Here is an 11,453-nt window from a genome sequence, read left to right as displayed (position 1 = left end):
CCTTTACACTTGGCACCCCCTAATCATTTCTCTAAACCCACACTCAAAGTAACCCAAAAGACACCCTTCATCTTTCTTCTTCCAACACCTCAACCCCTTACTTGTCTTCTCCATTTTTCTCCACCGTAGCAACATCACCACCTCCATTCTTCTCCTTCTTCCACCTCATCTCTTGTTTTTCAAAGAAAATGAAAAATCACTTGAAAGTTCCCCTATTTAACCACGGCCATGGAGCAGCCTAGATCACCACTCATCAAAGAAATATACATCTCATTTGAAAACCCACTCAATCTCTTCCACAATCATAGTAGCTTGGTTGGATTTCGGTGCTTGAAAGCCTCTCTTCCTTTGGTTGCTTTCTTTCTTCGTTTTTAAGGTAACAAATTCCGATTTCTTGTTGCAATTAAATGGCATCAATAGTATTAAAATGGTTTTCAAAATTTTCTAAAAGATTGGGAGTGATTTCGAAAATTTAGGGCTTTTTGGGGAAAAATGGAAAAGAAGTGTTTAATGTTGATTTCTTGTTCTTGCATGCATCATCTATGTTGGTAGTGGGTGGATACAACTTTTATTGGCCAAAAGCATTAAAAATTTCAGATTTCAAGAAGGGGTTTCAAGAAAAATAGATTTTTGAACTTTTATGGGGTTGCATGTGTAAATCGAAAGATTTTTGGGTCAAATCTGTAATTTTTGAGAAGTCAGTCCTAAATGTGTTTTCAAAACTGTTTTTCCAGAATTTATTGAACAAAAATTTCGGTTTTAATGAATTTTTGTAAGAAAAAGAGATTTTTGAACTTCTAGTGGTCTTGCATGTGTAGATCTAGAGATTTTGGGGTAGAATATGTAATTTTCGGAATTTCTGCATAAAGTAACTTTTCAACTTCGTTTTCTGCACCTAATAAAGTAAAATTTCAGATTGTTAGGGGTTTTTCATGAAAAAATGGATTTTGAACTTTTAGTATGGTTGCATGTGTAAATCTTGAAACTTTTGGGGTCAAAACTGCAATTTCTGAAAAATCTCTCATTTTTAAAGTTTGGATCTGTTTTCCAGTGAGTATTAAATGGGGAAAAAGTTTTATTTACAAATATTTCAAAGTAATTAAGGTTATATTAGAATTTTTTATTTTTAAGAGAAAAAGGGAAATTTCTAGTTTTTTTTTTTTATTTCAAGCAAATTCGAAACTTTGTGAAAACTTAAAATAATTTCCGAAATTAGAAGTTGGATCAGTTAGGAGTCCTAGGATTTAATTTGGGAATTTTTGGAATTAGTTTGCTATTACTTCGAAATTATGACATTTGCATGTCATTTATTATGTTTTGTGCTTTTATGCTTATGTCTTTGATTTAATAATTATGAGTGATGAGATTTGATATTTTGTACTTTTAATTGCTGCTGGTTGTGGATTACTTGTTGTGAGAATTTATTGAAATGGATTATTACCTAGAAGTGGTAATAAGTTCATTAAATGAAAGGTAAAAAAGGGGTGCTTGCTTTACAAGCATGGTTTGATATTAAATGGTGATGTTTAATGTGTTGGTTGCATGGGTGTGTGCTGAATATGTGTGAGTGTGTTTGTTCTGAATGTGCATGTGTTGTGTGCCGTGTGTGGTTGTGTGTTATGTGTGTGAATTTGGGGATTTTTGCCCAAATTATAAATATGTGGTAAATTGTGATATTTGTGTGACTTTGTGGCACTTGATTGATATTTGTGATGTTATGTGTGAGTCATAAGCATGATTTCGAAAAGTTGCATTAAAAGGTTTTTAAATTGAAAGATTAATGGAATATCGGGTAATAAACAACTCGGATATAGTGGGCCGGTATCCAACTAGGATGATGTGTGTAGTGGTTTGATCCCCACTTAGTGAAAACGGGCTCGTAACAGGTTTATTACTCAGGTACAAAAATTAATCTTTCACGGATTCGATAAAAACGAAAAGTGTGTTTTTCATGATTTTTACAAAGAGGGCATTTTAGTCATTTGCATAAATACGTGATTTTGTGTGAATGATGTGTTTCGTGAGTTGTGTGATTTTACCGATTGTCTTGTGTTGTTGTACGGAACGTGGGTAAGAATGGCTATATAATATTATATATTATGTATAACGTATTTTCAAAGTTCGATATTACTCGGATTTCTTACTGAGCTTTATAGCTCATATAGATGTCTTTTAATTGCAGGTAGTAGTAGTCCTCAACCGGGATGGGCCGAGTAGCGGATCGAGGTCTTGCCCGGGGTTTTGTGGAAGTTGTACGAGGACCTATGAACGATGCCGTATAATTTGGGTTTTCTTTTGGTGATGTAATATTAAACTATAACAATTTCTTTTCGTACCTTTTGAACTCATTTTCCGGTATGAATCGTACTTAACTCCTATTATAATATAGTAAGTTTCGTAATTTGCTATTTTCACGCCTCCATTAGTGAATTCCGATTTATTCACCAAATTAACCTTTCTAAACTCTGATCTCTTCTCGAACCGAAACCGATAGTAATACTGTAGCACTCGAATGAAAAATCCTCTCGAAACTTATTTCCAAACGAAACCTTCATTCGGCTAAAATAACCTAAGAAAAGTTTTTCTTCGAAAAATGCAAAGTTTTAATAATTGCATTTTTGCCCCATTCCAAAGTTTTAAAAAAATTACAAAGTGATCCTTTGCTTTCCGCTAGTTAGATGAATATTCGATAAACAGGTTCGATTTATCGCCCGATATAAAGGGGGGTGCTACAGAGAGTGGTATCAGAGCATGGTTCATAGATACTCGTACGAACTTCACGGGCTTAAAGACTACTCGAGACGCTAAGCTCGGACCATCCGGTAAAGTATGTGCATTATTTTCTTTATGTGTTTTACTTGCTTTATTTATTAGTTGTGAATTAATATAGAAATAATGGCGAGACGTATAACTCGAGGAAACCCGAGCACTCCTTCCGATGCACCACAAGACCACAATCAAACTATCGATAATTTCTCTAACTTAATCCGTGAACAAGCCCAAAACCACCAACGTCAAATCGAACAACTCCTCCAACGTAACCAAGCCACGCCCCAAAATAACGCGCCTCAAGCTATATACGAATGATTCCTCCGAATGAACCCATCCGAATTCCACGGTGGAACCGATCCCACCATAGCCGAAGAGTGGATCAAATCTCTCGAAGTCATATACGACTACATGCAAATGACCGACCGCGACCGCGTACATTGTGCCATATTCCTACTCCGCAACGAAGCTCGTCACTGGTGGGAAGGAATCAAAGAAGGAACGAACCTCAAAACTCTGCCATGGGCCGATTTCAAAGTCCAATTCTTCGAAAAATATTTCTCGAAAGATGTGCGAGCCCACAAACTCAAAGAATTTCTCGAACTCCGCCAAGGCGACTTACCAATGATCGAGTACATCCGCCGTTTCGAACGTGGCTGCCTTTACGCCCCGCCCCATTCATCGCTCGAGACGCCGAAGAAAAGAAGAATCATTTTATCCGCGGCCTCCAACCCGAAATCCGTAGAGACATTCGTATGTCCGACGCCTCGACTTTCCGCCAACTCGTAGACAAAGCGCTCATGGCTGCCCAAGACGAGGGAGAAATTCAAAACAAACGCCGAGCAACACCAAATTTCCAACGCCCGTGGAAAAAGAACAACTTCGGCAACCGCCCATTCCGAGGAAAGGGAACATAGCCCCTCCGCCCACCGACTAGACCACCGCCACCGCCGCCAAGGCCAACCTGCCCAAAGTGTGGAAAAAGTCACTCCGGAGAATGCATACAAGGAACGAGAAGTTGCTTCCGATGCCATCAGCCCGGACACATGGTAAAAGACTGTCCGAAACCTCCACCGAACGTCCCCGGTCGAGTATTCGCCATGACCCAAGAACAAATCGAGCAAGATCCGTCCATGATAGCAGGTATCATATTTATCCTCGAAGAACCCATATATGCTCTAATCGATTCCGGCTCTACACATTCCTTTATATCGAAAGACATAATTGCGCACTTAAATCTCAACCCGAGTCGATTAAATTACGAATACCGAATTCTCATTCCCTCTGGCGAAGAAATGTGCTCCAATCTAGCCATAATCAATTGTCCAATCCGAGTTCACACCAAACCCATGAATTTCGATTTAATCATCCTACCGATCCAAAACTTCAAAGTTATACTAGGCATGGATTGGTTAACCAAATTCAAAGCCCAAGTTGATTGTGCCTCAAAAACTGTTATTTTTCCCCTTCCGAACGGCGAAACCCTAAAATTCGGAAGTCAACCCAAAACCTCGATTCCAATCATATCCGCGATCAAAGCAGTCAAACTCATTCACAAGGGTCATTCCGGCTACTTAGTGGATATTCTGAAATCCGAGTCCGATCCCAAAACCCAAATATCCGACATTCGAGCTGTCCAAGAATTTCCCGATGTATTTCCCGACGACATTCCCGGACTTCCACCTGATCGAGAAATCGAGTTCGAAATCAATCTTATTCCCGGAGCTGCGCCAATTTCCAAAGCCCCGTACCGTATGGCCCCGATGGAATTGAAGGAGCTGAAGGACCAAATCCAAGAATTGCTCGACAAAGGTTATGTTCGACCCAGCCACTCCCCGTGGGGCGCACCTGTTCTCTTTGTCAAAAAGAAAGACGAATCCCTTCGTCTTTGCATCGATTACCGTGAGCTCAACAAAATCACGATCAAGAATAAATACCCTCTTCCTCGAATCGATGATCTTTTCGACCAACTCCAAGGCTCATCGGTCTTCTCTAAAATTGATCTCCGATCCGGTTACCACCAACTCAAAATCAAAGAATCCGATATCCCGAAAACAGCTTTCAGAACCCGATATGGCCATTATGAATTCGTTGTCATGCCCTTCGGTCTAACCAACGCACCCGCGGCTTTCATGGACCTAATGAACCGAGTCTTTCACCAATACTTGGACCAGTTTGTAATCGTCTTCATCGACGATCTCATATACTCCAAAACGCAAGAAGATCATATGTCTCACCTTCGCACCGTACTCCAAACTCTCCGATCGCATCAACTATACGCCAAGTTCAGCAAATGCGAGTTCTGGCTTTCGAGTGTGGCTTTCCTTGGTCACATTGTTTCAGAACAAGGGTCAAATTGGTCAATTCCGAAGAACGCAAAGGAAATCCGAAGTTTCCTTGGACTAGCCGGCTACTACCGCAAATTCGTGAAGGATTTCTCGAAGCTTGCCTCTCCACTCACCCGATTGACTCGAAAAGACGTCAAGTACCTGTGGACACCCGAATGCGACGCCAGTTTCACCGAATTAAAAGCTCGACTCACATCGGCACCAATTCTCGCACTACCAGAGAAAGTCGGAGAATTCATAGTCTACAGTGATGCCTCGAAATCAGGATTAGGCGCCGTGCTCATGCAAAATGGGAAAGTCATTGCCTACGCCTCACGACAACTCAAGGAGTACGAACGAAATTATCCAACGCACGATCTCGAATTAGCCGCCGTCGTTTTCGCACTCAAGATTTGGCGACACTATCTCTATGGTGAAAAGTGTACCATCTACACCGATCAATAGAGTCTGAGGTATTTCTTCACTCAAAAGGACCTGAACATGAGGCAACGGAGATGGCTCGAACTAGTCAAAGACTACGGCTGCGAGATACTCTATCACCCCGGCAAAGCAAATGTAGTCGCCGACGCACTTAGCCGCAAATCGATCAACGCTCTCATAGTCCAACCCACTTTGGGAGAATCAATCAAATCACCCCAACAGAACGATCCGCAAATTCTCAAAATTCGTGATAACCTCGAATCCAACCCAAACTTCCGAATTTCCGAAGAAGGTCTCGTCCGATTCCAAAATCGCATTTACGTTCCCAACGATCCAAACGTCCGCCGACTGATCTTGGCCGAAGCTCACCAAACCACGTACACTTGCCATCCTGGAGAAACCAAGATGTACCAAGATCTCAAGAAGCTCTACTGGTGGCCTGGAATGAAGAGAGACGTGGCCCGATTCGTCGCCGAATGCCTAGTGTGCCAACAAGTCAAAGCGGAACATCAAAGGCCCGGAGGTCTACTTCAATCAAACCTAATCCCCGAATGGAAATGGGAAGCGATTACAATGGACTTCGTGCAAGGATTCCCGAAGACCCAGAGGGGATCCGACGCCATTTGGGTGATCATTGACCGACTGACCAAAACGGCTCACTTTCTTCCGGTCCGAATGACCTTCAGTTTAGAAAAGCTGACCGAACTATACGTCCGAGAAATAGTCCGACTCCACGGTGTCCCCGTCTCAATTATTTCCGACCGAGACTCTCGATTCACGTCAAAATTCTGGAAAAGTTTACACGAAACTCTCGGAACGCGATTAAACTTCAGCACCGCCTATCACCCCCAAACCGATGGCCAATCCGAACGAACTATCAAAACCCTAGAAGATCTTCTCCGCGCGTGCATTCTCGACTTTGGAGGAAATTGGGAATCCCGCCTCCCACTAATCGAATTCGCGTACAACAATAGCTTTCATTCATCAATTGGAATGGCACCCTACGAAGCCCTTTATGGCCGCAAGTGTAGGTCCCCGCTCCATTGGGACGAGATTGGCGAAAGAAAATTTATTGGCCCCGACATAGTTCAACAAACCGTCGATATCATCAAAAATATTCGGGAGAAAGTGCAAATCGCCCAAGATCGGCAACAAAGCTATGCCAACACTCGAAGGAGAGATCTCGAATTCGAAGTCGGAGACTCCGTATTCTTGAAAGTGGCGCCTTTCAAAGGAATTTTGCGATTCGGGAAAAAGGGAAAATTAGCACCGCGATTTATTGGCCCATTCGAAATTCTCGACAAAGTTGGTACCGGCGCCTACCGACTAGCCTTACCACCCAATTATTCCAACTTTCACAATGTTTTCCACGTGTCAATGCTTCGGAAGTACATTCGCAGTCCAGACCACGTATTGAAAACCGAGCCGATCGACCTAAACCCCAACCTTTCTTACGAAGAGAAACCGTCTCAAATACTTGATTTCAAAACCAAAACACTTCGAAACCGAGACCTTAAATTCGTTAAAATCCTTTGGCAAAACCATACACCCGAAGAAGCCACGTGGGAACGAGAAGAAGAAATGCGCGAAAATTTCCCCGAGTTGTTCAGGTAACAATTTTGGGGACAAAATTTCTTTAAGGGGGGGGGGGGGGGGGGATTGTAACGCCCCACCTTTCCAAAACCCGAAAACCCTAGAACCCGAGACTAATATTTCTAACTCGAGAACCTTTAGGTAATATTATTACATGATACTAATTATATGCATTACGTGGATTTAATTATGTGACTTACGTGAATAATTACGTGCGTTATTATATGTGTGATTTATATGATTTAAATTTTCGTAAATTGAAATTTCGTGAATTACGTGACTTATGTGAATAGTTGCATATCTTATTTATTTGGTAAATTATTTTTGATATGTTCGAAATTTGGTGAATTATGTGAATCATATTTTTATATATTTATATGTACATACATGCATACATATGTACATTTTGTGCATGCATATAGACATACACCTATACCTACTATTACATGCATCATACACATATTTGAGTATATATATGTCCGAAATGTGTGTGTGTGTCTGGATTGTGTGTGTGTGTGGTATTTGTGCAAGTTGTGTTTACTTTTAAATAAAATAATTAGTAATAAGCATGCATGCCTTTACACTTGGCACCCCCTAATCATTTCTCTAAACCCACACTCAAAGTAACCCAAAAGACACCCTTCATCTCTCTTCTTCCAACACCTCAACCCCTTACTTGTCTTCTCCATTTTTCTCCACCGTAGCAACATCACCACCTCCATTCTTCTCCTTCTTCCACCTCATCTCTTGTTTTTCAAAGAAAATGAAAAATCACTTGAAAGTTCCCCTATTTAACCACGGCCATGGAGCAGCCTAGATCACCACTCATCAAAGAAATATACATCTCATTTGAAAACCCACTCAATCTCTTCCACAATCATAGTAGCTTGGTTGGATTTCGGTGCTTGAAAGCCTCTCTTCCTTCGGTTGCTTTCTTTCTTTGTTTTTAAGGTAAGAAATTCCGATTTCTTGCTGCAATTAAATGGCATCAATAGTATTAAAATGGTTTTCAAAATTTTCTAAAAGATTGGGAGTGATTTCGAAAATTTAGGGCTTTTGGGGGGACAATGGAAAAGAAGTGTTTCTTGTTAAATTCTTGTTCTTGCATGCATCATCTATGTTGGTAGTGGGTAGATACAACTTCTATTGGCCAAAATCATTAAAAATTTCAGATTTCAAAAAGGGGTTTTCAAGAAAAACGAAATTTTAACTTTTATGGGGTTGCATGTGTAGATCTTCAAAAGTTTTGGGCCAAATCTGTAATTTTTGAGGAGTCAATCCTAAATGTGTTTTCAAAACTGTTTTCCAGCATTTATTAAACAAAATTTTCGGATTTAAGGAAGTGTTGCAAGAAAAAGTGATTTTTCAACCTCTAGTGGTCTTGCATGTGTAGATCTAAGGATTTTTGGGGTAAAATATGTAATTTTCGAAATTTCTGCATAAAGTGACTTTTCAACTTCATTTTCTGCATCTAATAAAGTAAAATTTCAGATTGTTAGGGGTTTTTCATGAAAAAGTGGATTTTGAACTTTTAGTATGGTTGCATGTGTAAATCTTGAAACTTTAGGGTCAAAACTGCAATTTCCGAAACATCTCTCATTTTAAATGTTTGGATCTGTTTTCCAGTGAGTATTAAATGGGGAAAAAGTTTTATTTACAGAGATTTCGAAGTAATTAAGGTTATATTAGAATTTTTGATTTTTAAAAGAAAAAGGGAAATTTCTAGTTTTTTTTTATTTCAAGAAAATTCGAAACTTTGTGAAAACTTAAAATAATTTCCGAAATTAGAAGTTGGATCAGTTAGGAGTTCTAGGATTTAATTTGGGAAGTTTTGGAATTAGTTTGCTATTATTTCGAAATTAGGACATTTGCATGTCATTTATTATGTTTTGTGCTTTTATGCTTATGTCTTTGATTTAATAATTATGAGTGATGAGATTTGATATTTTGTACTTTTAATTGCTGCTAGTTGTGGATTACTTGTTGTGAGAATTTATTGAAATGGATTATTACCTAGAAGTGGTAATAAGTTCATTAAATGAAAGGTAAAAAAAGGGTGCTTGCTTTACAAGCATGGTTTGATATTAAATGGTGATGTTTAATGTGTTGGTTGCATGGGTGTGTGCTGAATATGTGTGAGTGTGTTTGTTCTGAATGTGCATGTGTTGTGTGCCGTGTGTGATTGTGTGTTATGTGTGTGAATTTGGGGATTTTTGCCCAAATTAGAAATATGTGGTAAATTGTGATATTTGTGTGACTTTGTGGCACTTGATTGATATTTGTGATGTTATGTGTGGGTCATAAGCATGATTTCGAAAAGTTGCATTAAAAGGTTTTTAAATTGAAAGATTAATGGTATATCGGGTAATAAACAACTCGGATATAGTGGGCCGGTATCCAACTAGGATGATGTGTGTAGTGGTTTGATCCCCACTTAGTGAAAACGGGCTCGTAACAGGTTTATTACTCAGGTACATAAATTAATCTTTCACGGATCCGATAAAAACGAAAAGTGTGTTTTTCATGATTGTTACAAAAAGGGCATTTTAGTCATTTTGCATAAGTACGTGATTTTGTGTGAATGATGTGTTTTCGTGAGTTACGTGATTTGACCGATTGTCTTGTGTTGTTGTACGGAACGTGGGTAAGAATGGATATATAATATTATATATTATGTATAACGTATTTTCAAAGTTCGATATTACTCGGATTTCTTACTGAGCTTTATAGCTCATATAGATGTCTTTTAATTGCAGGTAGTAGTAGTCCTCAACCGGGATGGGTCGAGTAGCGGATCGAGGTCTTGCCCGGGATTTTGTTGGAAATCGTACGAGGACCTATGAACGATGCTAAAGTCTTTTGGTTATTTTCTTTTGGTGATGTAATGTTAAACCTAAATACTTTCTTTTCGTTCCTTTTAAACTCGTTATCTATATAGATCGTACTTAATATAGTAGATTCCGTAATTTGCTATTTTCATGCCTCCATTAGTGATTTCCGAATTATTCACCAAAATAACCTTTTTAACTCTGATTTCTTCTCGAACCAAAACCGATAGTAATACTGTAGCACTCGAACGAAAAACCTCCCCTCGAAACTTGTTTCCGAATAAAACCTTTATTCGGCTATAGTAACCTAAAGAAAAGTTTTTCGAAAAATGCAAAGTTTTAATAATTGCATTTTGTCCCACTTCAAAGTTTTAAAAAAATACAACGTGATCCTTTGCTTCCGCTAGTTTAATGAATATTTCGATAAACCGGTTCGATTTATCGCCCATCTAGAAGGGGGGTGCTACAAATAGTGAATTCGATATTATTTCGGTTTACGTAGAGGATCTAAATATTGTGGGAATTCTTGAAGAGCTCACAATGACCCCAAACTATTTGATGAAACAATTTGAGATGAAAATCTCATGAGGACAATTTTTTTTCTCGGCCTGCAGATCGAGCATTTGTCTAATGGAATCTTCTTCCATCAATCAACATATACATAAAAGATTCTAAATTAATTTTACATCGATAAATCTCATCCTTTGAGTAGTCCTATGGTTGTTCAATCATTGGATATAAAAAAATTTCATTTCCCCCCACGAGAAGAGAATAAAGAATTACTTGGTTCAGAAGTACCTTATCTTAGTGCCTTTGGAGCACTAATGTATCTTTCCAATAACACTAGACCTGCTTTCTCGGTCAACTTATTAGCAAGATATAGATCTACACCAACTAAAAGGCATTGGAATGGCATTAAACATGTATTACGCTATCTTCGTGGAACAACTGTTATGGGCTTGTTTTACTCAAAAAATTCAGAACCCAAGTAGTGGGTTATGCAGATGCTGGCTATATCAACATAAAGGGAGATCTCATAGTGGTTGAGTTTTAACTTGTGGTGGTGCTGCAATTTCATAGCGTTAAGTGAAATAGTCATTGGCAGCTACTTCTTCAAATCACACAGAAATTTTGGCATTGCATGAAACCAGTCATGAGTGTATATGGTTGAGATCAATGATTCAACATATTCGAGAAAACTGTGGGTTGAATTCAAGTCGAGATACACCAACAATACTTTACGAGGATAATGCCGATTGTAGATCAGAAATGGCAACATTAAAGGTGATAGAACAAAACATATTGTTAAAGTAGGTGACCAACAAGACAACTTGTGGCTATAGTCTTTCAGTTTATCCGTGTAATAAGTAATCCTTTTTCGTATTAATGATAAAACACTTTGGCATTCTATATCTTTGTCCCTTGTTCAAACATAGATATAGTCTTTACAGTTATTACAATTACTTGTAATTGATCTTTTAGGATCGTGAGATAT

At 38.9% G+C, this 11,453-nt stretch overlaps 1 protein-coding gene and 2 long non-coding RNA genes across 3 annotated transcripts; all 3 read left to right on the top strand.

The window, feature by feature from the left end:
- LOC148771693 (uncharacterized) lies at positions 1–2,408 on the top strand. The gene is made up of 2 exons (XR_016030513.1): positions 1–376; positions 2,183–2,408. It is a non-coding gene; the product is annotated as an uncharacterized LOC148771693 (long non-coding RNA).
- Positions 2,409–3,096: 688 nt separating this feature from the next.
- LOC148771692 (uncharacterized) lies at positions 3,097–3,558 on the top strand. The gene has a single exon (XM_088815178.1). It carries the CDS (start codon positions 3,097–3,099, stop codon positions 3,556–3,558), a length of 462 nt encoding a protein of 153 aa, XP_088671304.1.
- A 4,272-nt stretch (positions 3,559–7,830) lies between these two features.
- On the top strand, positions 7,831–10,065 carry LOC148771691 (uncharacterized). Its single transcript, XR_016030512.1, has 2 exons — positions 7,831–8,081; positions 9,887–10,065. It is a non-coding gene; the product is annotated as an uncharacterized LOC148771691 (long non-coding RNA).
- The last annotated feature ends 1,388 nt before the right edge of the window (positions 10,066–11,453 follow it).

This window comes from Erythranthe guttata, chromosome 3 (assembly GCF_056151865.1).
Source record: "Erythranthe guttata isolate IM_541 chromosome 3, IM_541, whole genome shotgun sequence".
Lineage (NCBI taxonomy): Eukaryota > Viridiplantae > Streptophyta > Magnoliopsida > Lamiales > Phrymaceae > Erythranthe > Erythranthe guttata.
The sequence above is the reverse complement of the archived record's forward strand: the minus strand, read 5'-3'. Positions and strand labels throughout refer to the sequence as shown.

Bases quoted from the DNA above. Each gene is read 5' to 3' on its own strand.
- LOC148771692 (XM_088815178.1), top strand. From the start codon at position 3,097: ATGAACCCATCCGAATTCCACGGTGGAACCGATCCCACCATAGCCGAA.